This window comes from Anguilla rostrata, chromosome 3 (assembly GCF_018555375.3).
Source record: "Anguilla rostrata isolate EN2019 chromosome 3, ASM1855537v3, whole genome shotgun sequence".
Classification (NCBI taxonomy): domain Eukaryota; kingdom Metazoa; phylum Chordata; class Actinopteri; order Anguilliformes; family Anguillidae; genus Anguilla; species Anguilla rostrata.
Genome location: NC_057935.1, coordinates 61,939,887 through 61,963,083, shown reverse-complemented (window position 1 = coordinate 61,963,083; position 23,197 = coordinate 61,939,887). Strand labels below are relative to the sequence as shown.

Below are 23,197 nucleotides of genomic sequence, written 5' to 3'. Positions count from 1 at the left end.
TGATGTGAATATTTGGAAGGCCCTTTTAAAAATGATTTGTTCTTTTTTACATATGCTTGAGTCTGGTTTGTCTATGACTTCCAATCTAAAGATAACGTTGTATTGAAAAGTACAGCCTCCGTGGTTGGATGAGACCTGTCATTCTGTATGGATGGAAGCTAGAGTCATGACCCAAGATGGATGAACTGACTGTGAGTGTGAGCGTGAGCGTGTGTGAGTGTGAGCGTGTGTGAGTGTGAGCGTGTGTGAGAGTGCGTGTGTGTGAGCGTGTGTGTGTGAGGGTGTGTGTGTGTGTTTGTGTTCAGCACAGTTACTGTGCTTTATTCTGACGTGTTTACCATCAGGAAGAGACTATTCCATGTCTACCTGCCTCTCACCCAGGTCACCCATCTTTCAGGGTCAAATGGTTCAGGCCTGTTCAGAACTAATACCGGTGTGGATAGTTCCTTAATATTTGGGGGAGGAGTACGCTCATTGATTGCGAGGACCAGCACACAAGTCTTCTTGTTCAAAGACCAAATCTTTCATTTTCTCTTGGGGAAAATAGCAGAATGTCATCTATACTGGAGCTACCCCATCTCCATGCAAGTATTACCTCTAACACGCTGCATTCTGTGCAATGAACTCGTCATGCTGACTGCTGAGCAGTGCTTCTCGCTCATACGAGACCTCGTAGAGCGCGTCGTTCCCACAGCGCTGCCATAAGGCGGTACAAACGTAGCAACAGTGCCACAGGGAAAGCTGTCTGAATGCTGTGTGTTAGCTATGAAGCAGCTTAGGGCCTGATTTACTAAGGCCTTTAGCACCTGCAAAACCTTCTGCCATGCGCAAGAAAACTAATAACGCAACCAGTGATTGGTGCAAAACAAATACCATGACCAGTCACCGGTCGTGTTATTGGTTCTGCGTGTGGTAACTGCTTTTGCGCATGCTAAAGGTCTGCCCGCGTGTTGATGGGCAGGTCTTCCTGTGAACTCGCATGGAAAGCACCATACGTTTGCTGTGAACTGTTTGTGCACACGTTCGTGTACATATGTTTTTCTTTTTTCTTTCCTCCCCATTTTTTTTTTTGTAGAAATCTCTCGCTCAGGTTCCCCAGAAGGTAGGAAATGGCACCAACCCACCTTCACTCCTCCGTTTTTTCCCCCCTTTTTTGGTCTCCTTGTCCCTCGTCCTGCTCTGATTTTAGTGCCTATGGTTGGATTCACACCGTTGGTTTGTGTGAACGGTTCGGCCGGTACTAACGCCCTCGCCTGACGCACTCACCGACAGCCCTCCCTCTCTCCGCACACAACGCCCATCCTCTTCTCCCCTCTTCTCGTCTCATCCCCCGCTCCATCTGTCCGTATCCAACCTGTGTAGCATGATATTGCACCTCCAAAACTGATGACGCCATCGCCAGGAAAGGTGTGCGCTCCCTTCGCTGTACCTGTTTGGTAGTCGAGCTGAAAGAATGCGACGGAACCAGCCTAAGAAATGCACCAGAAAGGTTTCCCCTACCGCCCCACTCAGCCTATAATTAACACGACTGGATGGCAAAGTAGAGCACCATTTCCTCACCTGGGATTCGCTGATAGTCACTCTGGCTGGGGGATAAAGTGCTTAAGTCTGCCATGTAATCGAATTGCTGATTAGCTCCTGGTGTAAGATCTGCAGCTCCAGCCCAGCCGGCGGCTGGTGTCGCCGGTTCGCCCCGCTGTCAGTCCCTGTTTGTGGAGCGGCCGCTGGTGAGGTCGCGGTCGTAGTGTGCGGTTGTTAGAGCGGTGGGATCGGAGCTCGGGGCAGCTGGCGAGCAGGAGGAGGCGTCCGTGTCATTTCAGCACTCTGCGCCAGTCTGAGCGCGCTCAGACGGAGGGAGAGGATACTGAGGGCTGGGGGTGGGCCTAACGCTGCCGTGTCTGCTGGGAAACGTGGTTTATCTCTCTCTTCTGTCTTTCTAACACACCGGCACGTGGCTGACCCGGGACCGTCGTCGCACTAAAACCCCTCCCCGCGTTTCTGACGCGGTAACACGTTCCCCCCGGCCTCCCTCTTCTCCACCCTCCCCACACCCCCCACCCGCGGTAAAGCGACACCCCGGGGAAACGAGCGTCGTGTGGTCCACTGGCGCCTAGCCCCCCGCCCGCCCGTCTGCCCGTCTGAGGAAACGCGAGAGGACACAGGAGCCGGACGCGACACATTCTCCGCTCCGGGGAGGAAGTGTCTCTGAATCTCATTCATTATGCAGGAGGTGCCTTCATCCAGGGCAGCCCACTCACCCACCTGACCCACCTCAGCGTGACTCTGGTCCTGACTGAGCCCAGTCAGCTTCCCTTCCCCAGCTCTGAGACTGCCAGCGGGTTACACTGTAGAGGGCTGGTGAATCATGTTGGAGTGCACCACTCCAAAGAAGCTGGTTCAGAATCTCTGGGACCTGCTGAATTAGTGCAGAGCTTGCAGGTCCCTGCTTCACTTACACAGGCAGCCAGTCTCTCAGCCCTCAGGTCCAGAGTTCAGAGCTGTAACCAACGGCACCCGCTGCCCCCCAGCCTGCTTTGCCTATGTTACCTGCTGACGCAGCCTTTTACTGGTAATATGGCTGAGTCACAGGGTACAGATATTACAACCTCTCAATGGAAGGTAAGGTGACGAGCTGATCTCACAAAAAAAACGTTTGAAATTGACTAGTATTTTGGCAAGTCTGGCAGGAATTAAGAAATTAAAAGATCTGCCAATACAGTGTGTGCAAGACTACCGCCAGTCTAAAGCAACTAGGGGTTTAATTTGTTAGTGTAAGATCTTGTGTTTGGGGGTAATTGTTAATATTAAGTAAATATAAAAAGATTATAGAAGGATTGAAAAATTGATTGAGCATATCACAATGATATTTAACTGCGTAAATACAACCAGCAGAGGGCACCATGGTATTTTTATGTTCTTGGTATATTTTGGTCAACATGCACCCCCTGGTGGTTGCTGGTGTACATGTACTATACGTTCAACATTTTCAGTTCTCTCCATCATCTTTGAGTTGCTAATTCATTGAAGACCCCTATCATCTGTTGATCGGTGACTTGTTATTCTCATTTGTAATATTCATTTAATCCACATACTGACCAACCTGGTTTCAGCAATAACACTTTATCTGTCTAACCACTCTGTGTGTTCATATTGTTACTCATAATGTTGTGGCAGTGTTATGCTATCGCTTCTCAACAGCACTGTTTGAAGTGTAGCGTTCTCACAGTGATGTTGAGCAGCGTAGCATAATTGGGATGGATTCTGTCCAGGAGGCAACTCAACACAAATTCAGCTGTGGGCTGTAGCTGAAACTGGATCTGGAATTTCATCTGTGTCCATCTGCCTAACTTATCTGTGTGTGCGCGCAAGTGTGTATATCTGTGTGTGTGTGTGTGTCTGTGCAGATGTGAGTGGGAGGACTGTGTGTGTGTGTACAGTGGAGGGACAGTGTGGAGGACTGTGTGTGGGTGGAGGGCAGTGTGTGTGGAGCTGTAGAACTGTGTGGGTGTGTGTGCATATGTGGGTGTGGAGGACTGTGTGTGTGTAGAGTGGAAAGACTGTGTGTGTCTATGTACAGTGGAAGGATGGTGTGTGTCTGTAGAGAGGGAGGGCTGCATCTGTGTGTGTGTGTGTGTAGAGTGGGACAACAGTGTGTATGTGGATGGAGGGCAGTGTGTGTATAGAGTGGGAGTACTGTGTGTGTGTATTGAGTGGGAGTACTGTGTGTGTGTGTGTGTGTGTGTGCGCAGGTGTGGGTGGAGGGCAGTGCGGTAGAGGCTGTGGTGGTGATGGCTGGGCGTCAGAGCGCTGGGGCTCTGCCTCTATCTCTGGCTCCTCTGTTCCAGTTCCTCCCCGGCTGGAGCTCTGGGCTTCACCCCGCCGCTGCGCTAGCGTGCGCTAGCATGCTCCAGCGTGCTCCAGCAGCACCGTGACAAACTGCTCCGTTTCTGTCCCATGATGCTTATTCTGCATCTAACACACACCACCCATCGGCCTTAAGTGCCTCGTTAAGTCGTTTACTGTAACGGCCCGGACGTGCTGAATAGACCCTTCCGCACATTCGTGTGGTCACAGAAACGGGCAGAACTAAAAAGGGGCGCTGGTCTCCGTGTTGCCATGGAGAGACCGTAGCCCGTGTCCCCGCACGGGCGTCTCTGGTGTGAGCGCGTGCGGTGCGGCCCGGCGGAGCACGCGTCAGCAGGCTGGAGTGAAGCCGAGAGCGCAGGGCTGGGCGTGGAACTGGGCGGGCTGGGTGCTGCTCCGTCCTCAGCTGTGCTGGAAGGGCCTCTTCCAGAGCTGATTGGTGGAGAGACGAAAGCTTTCGATGAGACTAAACTCCATTTTTTCTTCGAGGAGCCCGTATGAGGGAGAGGGTCGGGATGATGGGAGCAGGTGAGAAACAGCCGCACGACTGAGCCGACCAATGATTCCCTAAATCAGCCAATGAGTAGACTCCGCACGGAATGCCTTGATTGGGGAGAAATGTTTTATTTTTTTAATTAGGGGATTTAATTTGGTCATCTCAAATCAGTGTGGTGATTGGCTATAATGAATGCCTGTGTAAGTCTGTGTAAGAATAATAATGTGTGTTGTATGATCGTTAGCGGTGTCTCTTCCTGTGTGTGATTGGTTGGCTGAGATTGAAAAGCTGGGAGTTAACGACCTCAAAAAGACACATTTCAAAAGGAGGCACCCCTCCTCCGCTGCCGCCATTCCTCCATCAGTTCACCATCCCACTTTCATCTCACCCATTGCCTTAACCTCCTTAATCATAGCAGTCGTAACGTACGCTAGCGTACTCACATGGGCACGGGGGTTTCTGTTGAGCCGGTTCGCTGAGTAAATCTGTGACGCACGGCTTTGGGGGCAGTAGGCCCCGTCCGCTCGGGCCGTGCCCGATTCATGGTGATTGGAACGAAGCCCAGCATACACAGGGGGGCCCCAGGGGCCGAGTTTGAAAACCACTGGTTCAGAGGGGCCAAACTTCCGTCTTAGGGGTCCCTGCTCTAGACCAGTCGGCTCTAGCACCGTTAGAATGCCAGGCCCGATACTGCTGTGATTCCTTCATATAGCCAGCAAGTTTTAATGCATCCCTGCAGGGGGAATAATGCTCCTCCTGGTGTTCCTCTGAGGGAATTAAGAAGGTGCTGCGGAGCTGGAAGCAGTGCTCCCTGGGATATAGAGCGTAGGAAAATACCCTTCAGTCTTCAGAGGATTTTATTGTGAGACGACGGGGAGTTTCCAGTGCTAATCTGCGGTTTCCCAACGCACGCTTTCTTAAATGTATAACAACAGTGCAGCACACTTGGGTAAGTCCAAACAGGAACCGCACCTCACACACACACAGGCAGGGTGTACTCGTAAAGAGGTTGGTGTCTAACTGCCATTCTTTTCCTGTACCGTTCAGCAGTCTGCTCAGAGCAGTCGAGGCTTACCACACAGCTCCACACTCGCAGTTCCAAACGCCGGTGTGAGACGCGTATCGGTCTGCGAGTTTCGGAAAACGCGTCTGTCACGGTTGCTTGGCTGACTGATGCGTGTGGGTGCGTGTGTCCCTGGGTGTATTTGGGGAAAATCTCGTTTGCGTGTGACTGCACTTTCCCCCGTTCTTCCAGAATGCTCTAAAAGGGCTTTTTGCTCCAGCTGCAAAGTGTGCCCTGTGGGGACAACCTCAGATCTTCTGAGGAGAATCCGGAACATTTGAAGCCAGCCTAGCCTGTTTCTGGCAGCTGGGCTGGTTATGTGTGCATGTATGGCAGAATGTACTGTTGTATGCCCAGCAGTGAGTCATTTTCATCTGGAGCACAAAGCCTTAAGATTGCACACAGACACTTACTGTTTCTCCTGTTGTTTTCTCTTTTGTCATCTTTTCTACCTCAACCTCATTCTCTTCCTGCACTTTTCTACTTCCTCTATGAACATTGTCATTCCTGTTTGTGCATGCCAAACAATCCCACCCATCTGTTCTGCTGTACCATGTCTTCTGTATTCTCGCTCTCTCTCGCACCATCTCCCTTTATTTGTCTATCTCTCTCTCTTTGTCTCACTCCTTTTCTATATCTTTCTTGCTCTCTCTCTCACACACATCCCCTCTGTCTCACCCACTCTAATGTTCCATTTTGCACGCCCCACCCACACATCCTCCTCTTCTCCATCTCTAAACTCCTCCTCCTCCTCCTCCTCCCCCCCCCTCTCCTCTCGCAGGCCGATGCTGAGCGGCTCCGGCGATAAGTCTGAGAAGGGGCCGGGCAGCGTGCTGGGCTCCACCGGCGACGAGAACAAGGACTCCCTGTCCTCGTCCTCGCCCGTGCCCGGGGGCACCCCGCCCCAGCTGGCCCACCACGCCAAGGACACCAAGCCGCGCTCGCTGCGCTTCACCTGGAGCATGAAGACCACGTCGTCCATGGAGCCCGGCGAGATGATGAAGGAGATCCGCAAGGTGCTGGACTCCAACAGCTGCGAGTACGAGCTGCGCGAGCGCTTCATGCTGCTGTGCGTGTCGGGCAACCCGGCGCGCGACGACTTCGTGCAGTGGGAGATGGAGGTGTGCAAGCTGCCCCGCCTCTCGCTCAACGGCGTGCGCTTCAAGCGCATCTCGGGCACCTCCATCGCCTTCAAGAACATCGCCTCCAAGGTCGCCAACGAGCTCAAACTGTGAGGGGGGGAGGGGAGGGCAGGGGAGGGGAGGAGGAGGGCGGGGCTTAAACGAGAGGGACTGAAGCTCGCGGGGCGACGGAGCGGGACTGGGGCTTTTGACGTGAGGAAGAGGAGGCGGCGGAGGAGGACGAGTGATGGAGGAAGAGTGGGACTGAAGCAGGAAGGCTAGGAGACAAAAATCGTAGGAAGAGGTAGAGGTTTGATGAGGAGTCGTGTGATGACTCTTTGCAGAGGAAGCGGGGTGAGATTTCATGGCTTGTAGGAGAGGAGTAGCTTAGGGAGGTGGATTTTTTGGGGGGCTGTTCTTCTGTTTTGTTTTGTTCCCCCCTCCCCCGTTCCCTTTAAATTTTTGTTCTCTTTGCCTGTGGTGAATTTTCTTGTTATTTGTTGGTTCCCAGATCACACCCCTTACCCCCTCACACCTGGCCTCAGAAAGCTAAGAGGTAGGCGGGGCGGGCGGCCATTTCACTCCAAACCGCCGTCCCTGGGCCCAAACGACGACGCCACGCGCTTCGCCTCTCCGCCCTCTCGCGTCTTTCGCAGGCGGATGGGGGGAGCGGCTCTCTTTCGCTCTGATTACCAGACAGCAGAGCGTCTCACCCTGTGGGGAAGCAAACGGTCCACATTACAACCCGCAGCTCTCTGGTGATGTCACGCTTCCCACCACTTGGTCGTTCTGTCCCTCCCCCCCCCACCACCACCCCCCACCCCATCCCTCCCAGGTTAAATTCTACCACAGGGGTCAAGTTAGAAAATTAAGTAAGTAATTAAGGGCCAATCGTGTAATCATTGGTGGGTTAACTGTAATTTAGTTTGCTGGTAGGTTTCAAAGCGCTGCACTGGACTCGGTCTGTTTGGTTGCCTTTCTGAAGAAAACTGAGAATGAGAAGCTGAGCGATTTTTTTTCTTGTTCTGTTGGATTGTATCTCGCCTTTGTACAGCGAATGTAAAACGGAAACGTGCCTCCCAAACCATCCAAAAGAAAGCTAAACAGAAGTATGAATATTAAAATATCTATAAATATATGAAAATATTTATCACTGGAAAAAAAAAAAAACAGGATTTCCTTTTATCTTTGACGTTTTTGAAAATTTGTTGACTTGAGCCTGCTCACGTCTCTCCTGAGACCCCCCCTCCCCCCCCTACTGTTAAACGAGAGTGAAGTTGAGGTGTCCAACCACAAACACCCCCCAGCCTGGGAGGGTCATGTGACATGGTCGTGACAGCGTGCAATTCAAACCCAATCATCATTATTATCATTATGATTATCATCATTTATTTTTGATAGGAGTATTTAATATGGAGCATGGGGGTGAATTTCTGTTTTTGTACTTTCAACCAAAAGGCTACTGGCCTCACACACATATCTTTTCAATGATGATTGAATGAGAGCAGCGAAATAAAATTGTAATCATAACCGTAATAATGATGATCCTAATTGACTACTGCTCATTTGTTGTGTTGTTTAGTGCTGATTCTTTTTTGGCGTTATGTTGTTTATTAAAAAGACACTGCTTCAGTTGAGCACTGCCTGAAGCAGAGATGCTACAAATTTTTGTTCTTTTCAGTCTCATTGTATGAGAATACAGGCATTGACCCCACCCTGAAATGGATATTTTTATTTAAGGAGGGTATGTGTGTGTGCACACATGCACAGGCAGCTCCAGTGCAGTACAAGCCAACCCAACTGACTCCGCCCCCCTTCTAGAATCAGCACACACACGTGCTGTCGCCAAGAGAACTCGCAAAGCATTAAGTTGGTCTTTCTGTTCCCCTGTGCATTAAGCTCGATGACTGCTCACTAATAAATATTGTGACAAATGAAAATGTGCATTGGCAAACTTGGATAACCTCTCGTGTCATGGTGAAGTAGCTGTGTCTGAATCATTGTAAATTTAGCCTGAAGATGTGACTGCAGTGATGTCTAGGACTGATTCTCCCAGGGGCGAGTGTATGGTACAGATCGGTTCGGACTGGGAGCCCCTCACGGGCTACTCGTCGGTGCGTTTGCGTCTTTGTAGAGCGTATGAAATTATGCAAACGAGCGGTGTTTCTGAAATGCACTGCAGTATCGTACTGTAACGCTTTTCATCGTTTCATCTAACTGAATGCAGAAAGATTTCCATGCTATTCACACAATGTTCGTCACAGGGCTTCTCTTCTTTTGCAAAGCATTGAACGTCTTAGGTCTTCAGTGTGTTGATAGAGGCGCATGTGGTAATACAGACACACACACACACACAGTAGAGAACAGTGATTCATGATGCTGTTGTAGGAGATCCATGTCCAGCTTTGCCAGTACAGCATGAACTTATTGCTCTGGTGTATTTTCTGGCTAAATGCTGTCTGAGAAAAAGTGTGTGTGGGTTGGGATGAGTGGTGATGGTCTGAGGGGAGTCCTGGGCTGTGTCTGCTTCCATCGGCCTGGCCTAAATGGGAGGTTTGGTCTGTGGTCCAGAGGGCTGTGTTCCGATTGGCTGGCTTGGTCTCAAGTGGGTGAGGCTGAAGCCCCACACAGCTCCGGGCCAGACAGTCGTCCATGTTGGGCCCTGTGCATCACAGTCTGCATCCTTCCTGTAGCCGTGTACGTGGCATGCGCTCTGTGTAGCGGGTGTCTTACTGTGGTCAGACTGTGTGGATATTCTGCGCTTTCCCCCAGTTCTCCCAATTGGTTAGTTCATACACGGTTAAATTACCTTGATGAGACCACGTGTGTGCGTGTGTGTGTGTGTTTGCACTTTGAGCCTGGACCTTCCCAACACTACTGTGCAGTGGGTGTCGGAAACCTTGTACATCAGCCGGTGGAGAGCTGTTCACAACCCTTAGCTGGAAAAACGGTCTTCAGTCTGTCAGCAGCAGCAGGAAGGGAGGCAGAGGAGGAGGGCTGAAGCATTATTGACCTGCAGTGCAATTGAACGGTTTGTGGGGACACCTGTGCACACCTGTATATTTTTATCTTTGAGATTTCTTCTCTTGTTTTTAATATGTAATATCTGTCGTTCTTTCAGATGATTATTGTTTAAGGTGCTGGGAATCCGATTATTGTCTTTTTCTTCAGGGTTGATTTTTTTCACATTGTTTTTTTTTTTTTTTTTTTCATTGCTGTAATTTTCAATGATTTCTGTGTCATAGACTGCGCAAGTGGCCGGGTGGGGGTGGGAGGGTGACAACTCAAATGTATTATTTTTGTTCTTTTTTTGTGGAAAGAGATGATCAATTCAACAATGATAGTAATAAAAACAAAAATGGCATTAAATTTGAAATTGGCTGTGTTCCATGATTTGCCTCAGCGGTTTGGATGGCAGAAGGCTGATTGAGAAACAGTGGATTTGATGGAGCCTCACAACCTTTGGTCAGATATGGATGCAGCTTCCTCTGAACCTCACTAGCATTTCATTGTCAACGCTTCAATATGTACGACACCACCTCTACCTCATAACCAAGAGTAAATGGGAACATTCAGTAAATATCTCAAATTGGCCTTACGCTTAAGCACAAGACCGTCATAATGGACACATACTTCTATGTATATCAAACTGGAATGGAGTTTATTTTATAAATCATTGGTCAGAATCCCTCCAGTGTTGGCACAAACATTTTTATTCTAAAAAAAAAAAAAATCACAAGTAAATCCAGTTTAACATCTTACAGACAAAGGAAAATAGGGAATTCTTTCAAGTGTCGCTGTATAAGCATCTTTAGTGCTTGGCTGCTTTGTTTTTCAGTTAGTGTGTGAGACTCGAGCCCTTCCAGTCTAATGCTTATTCTTCCTCAGTCTAGACCGCTACTCTACACAGCTAATGGCATCTAAAGTACCTTCACACAGCTGCTCTCAGTATCGCATGATTCTGTGCTGGTCTTTGGGAGGGAATGTGATCCCTCTTCCTTTGGGACAGAATGACTGACGTCCAGCAGACTGACAGTGCTTCTCTATGGAAACCTGCCTGCGTCTGTATCTCACAGTTGGAAAGGTTCTGATGTTACCATGGAGACAAGCGAGGGACAGCTCAAGTCTGTCGTCATGGCATCTTCACCATCAAAAGACATCCAGTGTATATTCCCATTTATGCATTTTGGTTCTTTAATATGGGGGATGGGTGGGAGAGGGTTCAGGGGCCACAGGGGGTATTGGTTATGAGTAGAGAAGGAACCTGTATCCGTTGTTGCCATGGCAACCGATGCGTAGGCGTGTTCTGCCATTTGCCCTGGAGACCAGGATCGAATGTTCAGCCAATCCTGCAGCTCAGTGGTTTGTCATGGATAGTGTCAGGAGGCAACAGTTGTGAGGGAGGGAAGTTCCCCTTGTGTAGCGGTGGGGTTCCAGTATGGAGCATGGGGAGAAGAGCATGGACAGCATTAGCAGACCCAGCCGTAGAATGGAGGACGTAGTGGATGGGCACTAGAGAACAATGCTACCATGCCCAGACAGTGGTGTTACTGCCGCTGCCTTAATGTCTGTTCTCCTCTGTATCGCCATTCTCTCGCCTCAGTCCTGGAGGTAGCGCGTCCACACCCCCCTCCTCAGTGAGAAAGGGGGGGCTCCACTTTCAGACCCAGCAGGGAGGGTGGATGCTGACCCGCGGGGGAGGGGGAAGAACTCAGGCTGGAGCCCAGCGAGTTTCGCGCCCCCTGGTGGAGGGTGGAGGTGACCGCAGGACGAATGAGTGGTGGAGGCGGGTGGTTGTGGTGGGCACGGCTCTGGAGGGGACGGGTCTGCAGGGGCGGAGGCTGGCGGAGCAGGCTGGGTGGGGCCAGGGGCGGAGCCGGGCGCAGCAGCGGGGGAGGCTGGGACAGGGGAGGGGGGATTTGGCTTGAGGTGGAGGTACTGGTGGTGCTGGTACTGTTAGAAGGGGAGGTCCCAGTTTCGGAGAGAGGGGGCACTCCACCATCCTGGTCCTGAAAAGATAAAGAAAATGGAGATGGGTAATTGAAAAGAGAGTGTGTGAATTCAGACTGGCATTTGTTATTTGATTCTGCTATCACAATCCCTAATATTTCACATTTTATTTAGTTCCTCCCACACTCTCTCTTTGCTGCTTCCCTCCTTTGCCTCTAGCATCACATCTACACCAATTTCTCCATCTGTTGCTTCTCCAACCATCTCAACTCACCTCATCCTCCTCGGTGCCCTCTGACATCTCTCCTCCTGCCTCAGCGAGGCCCTTCATGTCTTCTGGGCTCCCAGCATGCCCATGGAGGACTTCCTGTTCTGCCTGCCACTCCCGGAGCACCTCCTCCAGGTTGAAGCGTCGCCGGTAGCTCACAAAGAAGGAGCTGACCTGGGAGACGGTCTTGTTCCCGATCACGTCTGCGATGGCGGCCAGGTCTTTACCGTATCGCCTGATGGCTGGGGAAAGAGTGGAGGGAATCATGAGAGCACAAGACTGTCACCCCTGCACCCCATAATTACCGAGTGACAACCTGGCACTGCACTCAAATGTAATCATCATGCCGTCTCTCCATGGTCATGTTGTATCACAACAATTTGAATGCCCAGTAGCAACTGTGGACCCATCCCACAGCTGCAACAACCTCAACCAAAGTCAGGAAGGGTGCGCTGCAGCTTGAGTGTGCCAAAAACGCAGTCCGCTGCAACGTTACCCGCGTTGTTTCATTTTGGCTGGCTGAGCACAGTCACGTGTTGCTGAAAGCACTGGCTCGGGGAATGCCTCAGAACGCTTCCTTAATTGCGAGCACCCAGCTGTGCTGCCGCAGTTGCAGCTCCAGGGGACCGTGGAGCTGACTCAGGCAGACTGCGGGCACTCGATCACCCGGAACAGTCGCTCTTGAGCGATGACGCAGGACATGCCCGACTGATCGATGCCCTCCGTTTCCTGGATGGCCCTCTGGATGGTCGTCAGCCGGCTGGAGAAATATCCCATCAACAGGACAGGGCTGTCCATGAGTGGGGAGGACGCTGGCTAATCCAAGTAATGGCTGACAGCTGGACTAATGAATCACAGGTTCGGAGGGCAGAGAGCTCTTCCAATCAGAAAATGAAGCTTAGAATTCCTCTAAACGTGGACCCGTCTGAAACACAGTCTTCTTCATTACCGCAGTTAGTCTTCCTCACAGTGTCTGTTTTTTTTCATTCCAAACAAATTAAACCTCGGAACAGTTTTGTCTTATGTACTAAAGATCACAAATAAAAACACTTCACTTTAATTCATGCAGCCATTTCATGAAGCACCTTATCACTAACTCATTATCCTGTTACAGGTCTATCACTTTGTAAACGTATAGCCAAAATTACTACCATGGGAACAGACAACATAAAAAAGCCAGAAATCTGAAAGACTAGCCAATTAGTCCATGTCACATGGGAAGCTCAATTCAGAAGCACACACCTCTTGCATTCTCTGACTATTTGTGGTGTCCATTTATAGCCAAAAGAAAACTGCTAACCGTAGGCAAGATTTGACATAACATTTTCCATAGCCAGTGAATAGATAAGCTAGTATGTCACAGCTTCAAATTAGCATTGTAAAAAAAAACTTTCATCAATGCAACAGAATGAATTATTGCTCACCTCTGAAATAATAAACAAAACTTATATTTTTTGATTAGTTTGGCAGTGTTTTTATTTGCAATGAAAAGGCAATACTAAATATGAGACAGGAAATGGCTAACTGGTGGTCTACTTCGGGGTAAACTAGATTTTTCTGTTGCAAAAGCCACTGTTGCACAGCCAAAATTATTGCGTTTCAATAATTAATATTTCATGCCCAAGCCCATCATAATTACTCCACAGATGTAGACTTAAGTCTGCAACAGAGATTAAGCCCTGGGCAACAGTACAAACCAATCTGGCTGGACCATGGGGAGCGTGTCTGCACTAAGAACAACTGCCTCATGGCGATGCACCACTCATGAGGCCCCCTCAACCTCAACTTTAGAACACCAAAACGGTCGTCTTCACCCCAGATCCTCCGGAAGCTTCCACGAATCCTACAATGCAACTACAATGCAACATTCTAGCAGTACTTTGAGACAGACGGATTAGCCGCAGGCTAAACGGAGCCTCTTCACGGCCAAATCTGCAGACGTCTCACCCTGCACAGCCAGGAGCTGCTCCTCGGTGGTCCAGCGGGAGCTGATCTTGGCTGCAGTCTGTGGGAAGAGAAGATGTGAGAGTGAGTCCAGTCTGCCTGAGCTGCTCCCTCAGGGTTTCAGGGTCTCTCCTGGACCTTTCCTTCTGCGGGGCTGGAGCCAGGCTCACCTCTGCCGTCACCTCACCAGCTACTGCAGCTACGCACAAGAGTGGCTACAGCGCAGCTAAGGGTGCTGCTGTGAAAAACTGAAGGAATAAACGGCAAAAACTGCACGTTACCACTGCTGATGACAGCAAGCCACCCAAAGGTGAATAAGTCTGCCTATTTCACAAAAAACCTCATCCTCGGACTGCAGAGAAAGTTGTGGTCCAGATGGCCTTCTCAGCTGGGCAGACACCAGTGCCATGCAGTGTCCAGTCATGCTACAGTTCTGGTAGCAAGTAAAGAAATGGAAAATCATGCTTACTATACTCCAGTCTGTGCTCTTACTATACTCCAGTCTGAGCTCTTCCTATACTCCAGCCTGTGCTCTTACTGTACTCCAGTCTGAGCTCTTACTCTACTCCAGTCTGAGTTCATACTATACTCCAGTCTGTGCTCTTACTATACTCCAGTCTGAGCTCTCACTATACTCCAGTCTGAGCTCCTACCACACTCCAGTCTGAGCTCTTACTATACTCCAGTCTGAGCTCTTACTATACTCCAGTCTGAAATCTTACTACACTCCAGTCTGAGCTCTTACTACACTCCAGTCTGAGCTCTTACAACACTCTTGTCTGAGCTTACTATACTATACTTACTATACTCCAGTCTGAGCTCTTACAACACTCTCGTCTGAGCTCTTACTATACTCCAGTCTGAGCTAGCCTGGCTCTAGCCCTGCAGTGGAAAAGGAGGGGGGGTGGTGTTCGTATGTGGTGTGAGAGTGCCTCTATCCCTCCGGCTGCAGCAGGGTGTGGGTGTACCTCAGAGGGACGCAGAGCATCGATCCCTCCATCCAGGCCCTTCTTCAAACTGCTGTTCGCCTGCTTGACGCTCTGCACCTGAGACCAGGAGAGAGAGAGGAGGGACGAGAGCACCCAATTCCAAGTAAATCAACCAACACTAACAAGACAAAATTAACATCCATAAAGCCAGACACCACAGAATTACAGCAGCATTGTGGTCAATTTCCCTGTGCTCTTCTCAACAATTTTTTTCTGGTCTGCGGGACTCTGTTCAAATTCAGATTCCTGTTTTTATCCGGACTGTTTTATCCTTGAAACTGATCTGAGAGATGGAACAGAGGGAAGGAAAAGGGAGAGCGATATATGTGAGTTACCCGTCTCTTCAGCGACACCAGCTGGGTGTCCAGCTGTCGTATTGATAGGGATCCTGCATCGGGGGAGGTGGAGACAGCCGTGATGTCCTCTTGGATGAGGTGCATGCCCTTCGGGGGGCGCCGGCGAGCTCGCAGGGGATGGTGGCGATACTGACTCCCCTGGTTTTCCTTCCGGACTGGGCCAGATCTCCCAGATACGGCCTTCTCGCCCACTCCTCCACTGCTTGCACTCTGTTTCAGGGTCTGGGAGAATGAACACACATTTCAATGCTTAAACAGCCACAGAGTATGAAGGCACAGTGTAAGAGCAAAAAAGCTCTAAGTCAAAGGTGCTTCAACAAGTACCAATGTACAACATTATAGTTCTGAACGCCTGGACGAGTCATTTTTACAAAGACACAAAATTAGCAGTGCCGGGACTGAATTGGAAATGTCCAATGTGACTTCAGACTGTTCACCTCTTTCTTGGTGTCAACTTCAAAATCACTGTCGCTCCCTGGGTCTGCTTCCTCCATGTCGTCATTGCTGAAGAAGGGAGGGTTAAACTGCTGAGTTTTGTTGACTGTGCAAGAGTAGCCTCATCCTGTCAGTGATCATCCATCCATACCTCCCTTCCTTTCCCCCTCTTCTTTAATCCCCCATCTCCAGGCTCCCTCTCTCTCTGTCCAAAGCTCTCCCTCACCTGTCGTCCTTCTCCCTTTTGCTAACCAAGCGCCGTGCCTGTCTGTCCATCACGCTGGTACGGGTTCGAGTTTTCTTCCAGGAATAATAGTACTTCACCAGGCTGGAGATTAGCTTGTCTGGCAACTGGGAACACACCAAACCCATTTCTGCCAATTAGTATTTTCATAGACACTACATATATCTCCAGGCTGACTCCATTCAACTTTCTATAAAAGTCGATAAGTATGTACAGTGCCCTCAAAATATGTGTGATGCAGTACACATACAGTATATCATATATATAAAATGTATCAATGCAGATCATGATTTAAGCATTAATAATACATCTAACCTCAATACACCAAGTCCAGAGAGCTTCATCTTACTCCCCATTCCCCCTTTCATGCCCCCCTCACCATCTGCTGTATGCGGTGGAAGCTCTTCCCATGGAAGCTGAAGGCCTGCTCAAACAGCACTTTGTCCTCCACCGTCCACTCCTCAGGGAAGGGCGTGAAGTTGGCCAGGTCGGCCAGGGACTTCTCCACATCGTGCTTGTGCCACAGCAGCATGCCAAGAGCCTAATGCCCGGGGGAAAGGGGGGCAAACACAGACACAGTTGAGCGCAGTCATACCTGTGTGAACTGGACAGGTCTGAGAGAATGCTGAGAACAGGAACTGGACTACTGTTATGCTGCTGTGCACACAGGCTGAATATCAGCTATGTTCTAGTATGAAAAATCTGGACATACTTGTTCCATATTGTAGCCGTGCTTCTCCTTCGCCATCAGAATGTACTCGTCCACTGAAAGGAAGAGAAGGACAAGGCTGAGAAAGACCAAGTACAGACTAGTTTAAATTGTAACACACTGGACTGTAACACCTCAGTTCACATTTAACAGAGCTATATGATTTATTTTGTCAAACTTCTGAAGATTCGAGAGAAATTTCTTACACTTGGCGTCAGAAACCTGGACATTCGGAGACCAGACTAACATGCTCTTCTGGTTCTTCTCGTTGTAGCGAGCTGGGCTGTCTGTGGACACACAGTAACACTCCTTCAGATTAGCATAACACAGTCAGGCCTCCATGTTCTCAGGTCTGCTGATCTTTCCATTCTAGATGTTGTACTTTTGTGTGTGTTACCACAAGTAAGGCAGGTTGTGATCCTGCAATGATGTGATCCCAAGTGCATAAGATTAGAAAAGTATATTATGTTTCACATCAAGACTAATCAATCAATCCACAGACACTGAACACATATACAAATCTCTCTATGCAGCCAAGGGTTCAATTGCCCACCATCGCACCCTCTGAACTATGATCGGTCTGAAACTGCTTTAAATAACACACATATTTGCACACTCACATACACACTAACACATTCACACTACTCTCACATAATTACAGTATTTCCTTCAGACAATCATATTACAATTTAAAATCTCAAGCACATCCTCACTCTAAGACCATGTATATACGACCATATTTACAAAAACCAAAGGGAAAAAATTCAGCTTCAGCTACCATGTCCAACCGTTTTCACTCAATTCCATTTTCTGCTTTCTTGTTTAAATATTATTGCGCCCTTCCACCTCCTGTCATACCTGGTTTAAACTCTGGAATCTGGGCCTGGTAGTCTCCGCCAACCCGAATCATGCTATCTGTGCAGAGGGAATGAGTAGAGATTATTTACTCTAAGAAAAACCCTTACACAAATGCACAGGAAAGATGGCAAGGATGGAAAGAGGAAGAGAGGCAGAAGAGAGTCATAAAGGGAAAAGGCAGATGGGGTGAAACGGAAATAAAGAGTAGGATACTGGATGAAACAGTAGGTAAGATGGCTCTGAGTAGAAACTACAACAGTACAGTTTAAAGTACATAGCCCTGTCTGAGAGTACAAACACAGTACCACCACAGCTGAAAACATACAGCACTGTGAGTATACACGGTACCAGTACAGCAGAAAGTATTTAATACCTACAGTATAAATGGTACCACTACAGCTGAAAGTATATACCATAGTAGTCCGAGTAGATCTTTACCATGTGAGTGCTCCTCGTCACTGCTCTCTTCCTCATAAAGCTGGCTGCTACCGTTGGTGACCGTTTTGGCTCTGCTACGGGACAACACACCGGACCCAGCTCGCTCCATCACTGACGGCATGGCTCCCTGATAAAACTGAGACGTTACCAAATTCATCTGTCATGTGCTTACAATTACAAGAAACAAGAATTCTGATAATCACAGTACTCCTGAACCTTAAAACTAACTTAAAGCCTGGTGTGTTTCAAAAAGAAATCTATTTTAATGGTTAAGCCAATGAACTGAACTGTATTTTATTTCTGCAGCAACTACTGCAAAATATGACAAGAAAACTCAAGATCTGTTCAAAGAACCAACTGGACATACCCTTATTACAACAGCAAGCCTTCTCAATATGCAAAGAATCCATCATTTATATCTTATGAATACATGTGAGAATACTTACTATGAAACCTAACAGAGCATATATGTGACCGTGGAGAAAAGGTTAAGCATGTTCTACTGTAAATACATGTGCGCAGTTTGCAGGGCAGGAATATGCACCGAGTAGGAAAATAAAATAGCACACCTGTAGCCGCCTATAACACTCAATCAGTGAACACGATAGCCTATCTAGACGGAGTTCAGCTTATTCTAAGACTCAAAGTAAAATTGCCTGACAACGAGGACAAGAACGTCGGTATCTGTCACTTCAGCTCATCAACCAAGTTTTCAATGGTTTGGTGACTTTCTGCTTGCTTTGCAATTGTTTCCGGATGCCTGAATTATGAATCGGAATATCTTTAAACAAATCAAAAAAGATTTGATTTGTCTTTCATCTTGTGTGCAAGTTCCTCATTTGTTCCAACAATACTCTCGTACCCACAGAGGCTAACGGCATTGTGTTGCCAAATAAGAAGGCGGTAATTACAAAAACCAGATGTGGACCGGGCTAATGTTTTGTGGCTCTTCGTTAAAAAAAATAAAATAAATAGCTAAATACATTTGGCACTTAATTCTCGCTTCCATGAGATGGAATACTCACATCAGCCAGATGGAACTGTAACTTATACGTAGGAGCTGTCCATGTTTCAACAGCTATCTGTACTCTGGACGAATAACCCCCAAGTGACTATTCACAAGCATTCAAACAAGAGCACGTTACTCATCAAGCCAAAATCCTTTCATACAAAGCAAACGTTAACATTAGCTGGGAAGGAAGAACCAAGCAAATACTTCTTCCTGAATTTATAGTGGATTTTGAATGAAGATTTGGCAAGGTGGAAACAATAAAAAAACTTTTACAAGTTACTAAATTATCTACAAAATTAGATTATGTTAACGCTTCAGATAATGTTAGGCGAATAGAAAAAAATATAATCGTTCAAAAGTTAAATAGACGTCAGTATTGATAGCTAGCTCCACTGACAAAAAGGTTGCAGATCCGTATTGATAGCTAGGTTGCAACCAATACTCTTAGTTTGTCCTCGGTTAATACTATTTGATACATATGCTATAAATATAATTTGCAACAAAGCAGCAACATTATTACAAAACTGCAATGAAAACTTTACATGCTATCATTAGATACCTTACACTTGTTACCATCATAGTCAAAATGTAGAATACCAAATCTTGCCAAGTAGAATTCACCATTCATGCCCTTTCGTACTCATGTTGCTAGCTAGGCAACATCAACAAAATACTTAACTAACTTGGCTATGGCATGGAAACCTGCAATCCAACGAGTGTCTGGACCGGCTCGGTAAAATAAATAAATAAATAAATAAAATATTGCTGAATGTATATTTTAATTACCTGTCCCCTTCAGTATCCTTCCTTTCGTCTACGAACGGGAATGTGTCAAGTTGGGATCCTTTTGTCTTAACGCAGAATTGGTACTCCAGTAATTAATATTCTCTAGTAACATCAGCTAACGTTACCTAGTTAAACGTTAGCTACGAATAGCTAGTGAGCCATCAACTGAGCTCTTTAAACTTAGCAATCACGCTAAGTAGGTAACTATCTCTGTAGGTGGTCGAATAATATCATATACGAAATCATAAACCTGCACAGCTACCGTTGAATGCACAACCGTAGCTATTCACTTAACTTATCGTTCTAAAACGTCTCCATACAGTGTGTGTCAGTGTCGGTGTGTGCTTGTGCCGGGTAGCCTCAGTACATCCCACGTTCGCACACGGATTTTGCCCCGCCGCCAGCTCGTCAGTCTCCTCAACTAACTTCTATGTCAAAAAAGTAGTCCCACCCTATCGGTGCACACCCAGGTCAATAAAGAATACAGATGGGTCACCTATTAATTACATATTTGTGTTTAGGTAACGGTTTTCAGTTATTTTCGGCTATAGTAGTGGGCATGCTATTAAAACAAATATTCTATTAAATGTATCAACGAGGCGGATTTTTACTGTAGAATACCTAACAGTTAGATGGTGTGTATAAAAACCTCGGACAGAGCCAGATACCTTGGTAAATTATTTTTAATCAAAAGTTCACCAGCCTCCTGCCAGAGCATTGTAAATCGCAGGTCCGGAGCTACTTTGCAGTATGAACGCGAAGGGATTCATCAGATGTGCATCGCTGTGCTGTGGTCGTCCAGACTTGCACTAATGTATGCAAGTAGACAGAGAAAAGACAGTGGGAGAACTCACAATTGCACTGTGTTTTGAAAAAACCCTTACAAAAATCATATGGAATCCTCATTCCACATTTAATTCCAAATATATTTACTATCCGAATTCAGATGTGTTAAAACCAGCAACTACAGAGTGCTACTTTAAACAATATTTATGGTTTATACAAAGCCAAACACTTTCTTTGTATATGGTCTGTACACAAAGATCTGTCTGAATGAATGATTTGAACAAATGATGGCATTTATTAAAATACTTACTAATAAACATACAAGGCTTACTTGTTACATTGTTGTTCATATGCATTTCAACAAGAACACTTCAAAAATGACATCGACTAAATACTTGCAGCATAGCCCTCCCTCTATCCCCCTCTTTCCACAAGCTTCTCCTTCCTGATTTCACACCTACAAATCTCTCTGCTCCCTCCTGCCATTCATTTGCCTTGCACCTCCATCTTCTCTCCCAGTATGTTGTCTTCCCCCTTTACTCTTCTTGTTCTTGTCTTCCAACCTCCATCACCTCACTGAATCACACTTCTCTACCCATCCCCTCCTGCGTCGAGTCTGCTCTCCCCAGCTCTCCCTTTCATAGCCTCCATCTCCCCTTTTTGCGCCTGAGCGTATAGCCCTAACACAGCTCTGAGGGCCTGTAGCGTGTCATTATAAGGAATGCTCAAGAAAACGCAATTATATTGTTCCTACACCTCCTATTATCACCATTTTGGGATCTTCATGTGTGCTCCTGTACACATTTACCAGGAAGACGCTGTATCTCAGGTCTGTCACACTGGCATGAGGCTGTCACTCTCGTTATATCTTCCATTTCATGAATTGTATGTTGGACATAGTCGAGCTATGCTGAATTTATGATTTTATTGTGGATGTCTTCGACAAGAATAGCAAAAGGCGCTTATTTTTTAAATTTTTTTATTTGAGCCGTACGTGGAAGTGAACAGTCGAGCCTGGTGGAGAACTCTATGACCTCTTCGCCCCCCCCCACCGAAATGGCACCCCCCGCCACCCTGGTCGCGAGACAGATTATCCGAAGACAAAGAGCATGGGGCGGGGCTTTTGGTGGGCCATCTGCGCGCGTGTTTGCGCGCGCGCGCCACTGCGCGCGTGTGTATCCGTGTGTGGCTTTGGTATCACTGCAAAGACAACAGAGCGTTATGCTGTCGTATTTGAAAAACAGGTCAGCTGCCCTCCAGTTTTGGCCATAAAGTGCAGTGATTTAATACCATCATGCGGAATTGTCCGCTTACCTTCCATTTAGTACAATCTAATGTACGTATATTTCCTAGAAATTCACGCGCTGAATCAATTAAATAAAATTTACATGGTCACACATTGTGTGAATAATACACTAATTCATTGTCCATGGTGCTAGTTGTCCGAGGAACTTCCCCCAGTCCCTGCAATAACATTGAAAAATCGGCCATCTGGTGGACATTTTGAGCATTACGTAGCCAATAAATAGCACGTCGAGTGACTACAGTACTATAGACCTGTATGAAAACATGTGGACGAGCTCACTGCGAAATTAGAGACACAACATATACATTACATTTGCGATATACACCTTCGATTCTGAGTTTTATGTAAGTGGATACCTTCCTTTAGATTTCATGTTGAAATGTCGATTGGACTACTGACTCTAATGTATGTTTACATTCTCTTCAGCCTGAAAGAAAACATATTGATTGAATAAAACAAAGGGAGGATATTCAAATATTTTGTACATATTGAATTTTTCATGGGATATTTGTTTAATCAATAACAGTATATCTGTATTTTTTAAAGGAATTTGTTATGTTTACGTACACTCTAAAGGTCTGTGCACAGTTCATGATCATTATAGAAAAGCAATGTGGAAGTGAAAAAGCAAAATGGAATGAATTAACTCAGGATTTATAGCATTTCCTGTCCTGTAAAGTTTATTTTCTAATTTCCCAATCCTGGACTAACAGTTATACTGAATCTGACAGCTTTTGTTTTAGATCTCATTGAATTCGGTTTGTTGAGCCTTTGTGAAAAAGGTTTGTTAGATTTAATTTGTACTATTGCCAATTTACAAGGAACTGGTGATATTCAACTTATCTTTGTTAATATTTGTCCCATAAACAAATCTGTGGCAGCAGTCCTAATGAAACCTAATTAAACAGTGAGACTTTGTATGGGCATATAGTTTAAAATGACCGAAATCTGATTGTTTTCACAAATCTGATAGGTATCCAGCAAATATCCACAAATAACCAAAAGTGAATTTTCCATTTTCATTTGTATGTGGTCTCAAATCCGATACATATCTGATACCTGGCCATACAACTTGCGTCTGACCAGTCATGTCCGATTATTTGCTTCTCTCTAATGTTTTTTTTTTTTTTGTGACTCCTCACATAACATGGTGTTGACTTATGTTATTTCATGATAGAAATAAGAAACATAGCTTGTCTAAACACACAAATCTGATCTGGACACTCATTGTGTCAAATATCATTGTGTGGACAGTTGACTAAGATTAGATTTGATAAATAAATCAGATATGGGATTTAAAGCAGACTGTATACACAAGTTTGAATTATTAGTGTAAGCACATATTGATCCACATAACATAAAAACATGAATATGTGCAGACAAGAAATGGAAAGCTGTAGCCCTCCATTTCAAAGTATTTCTATAACAGTGCGGAGTGGCTTGGTTATATTTAGATGGCTTAGTGTGCATTCCGTTCATTCTCAGCTCATTGTCTCATTTGAATATAAAGTATTTTCAGCCTTGATGTGAGGTTATTATGAGAATGAGTGTGTGAGAGTAAATGGTCTCCCA

General features: G+C 46.8%; 2 protein-coding genes across 12 annotated transcripts in view; one reads left to right on the top strand and one right to left on the bottom strand.

Annotated features, from left to right (window-relative positions):
- LOC135251571 (serine/threonine-protein kinase MARK2-like) overlaps window positions 1-9,920 on the top strand; it is a 31,012-nt gene extending 21,092 nt beyond the window's left edge. For 5 of the 8 annotated variants that reach the window (XM_064329141.1, XM_064329147.1, XM_064329146.1 and 2 more), the window contains 3 exons: window positions 1,076-1,102; window positions 4,357-4,392; window positions 6,205-9,920. In XM_064329141.1, the coding sequence (XP_064185211.1) occupies window positions 1,076-1,102; window positions 4,357-4,392; window positions 6,205-6,658 (517 nt within the window). In that variant the 3' untranslated portion in view covers window positions 6,659-9,920. Of the gene's footprint in view, window positions 1-1,075; window positions 1,103-4,353; window positions 4,393-6,204 lie in introns of all 8 variants that reach the window. The other 3 variants (XM_064329143.1, XM_064329142.1, XM_064329145.1) reach the window with 3 other exon arrangements.
- Window positions 9,697-19,909, bottom strand: rcor2 (REST corepressor 2). Of its 4 annotated transcripts, none has more exons than XM_064329149.1 (14): window positions 19,534-19,909; window positions 18,761-18,847; window positions 17,736-17,871; window positions 17,298-17,354; window positions 16,646-16,726; window positions 16,443-16,495; window positions 16,110-16,271; window positions 15,713-15,837; window positions 15,489-15,555; window positions 15,031-15,273; window positions 14,675-14,752; window positions 13,710-13,767; window positions 11,769-12,004; window positions 9,697-11,553 (listed from the first exon to the last, which is right to left on the bottom strand). In XM_064329149.1, the coding sequence occupies exons 3-14, from the start codon at window positions 17,854-17,856 to the stop codon at window positions 11,179-11,181; spliced, it is 1,656 nt and encodes a 551-aa protein (XP_064185219.1). In that variant the 5' UTR covers window positions 17,857-17,871; window positions 18,761-18,847; window positions 19,534-19,909; the 3' UTR covers window positions 9,697-11,178. The 4 variants fall into 4 exon arrangements, with proteins under 4 accessions (XP_064185219.1, XP_064185221.1, XP_064185220.1 ...); XM_064329151.1 differs by having other exon boundaries at window positions 17,736-17,862; XM_064329150.1 differs by lacking the exon at window positions 18,761-18,847 and having other exon boundaries at window positions 17,736-17,862.
- Between the last annotated feature and the right edge of the window lie 3,288 nt (window positions 19,910-23,197).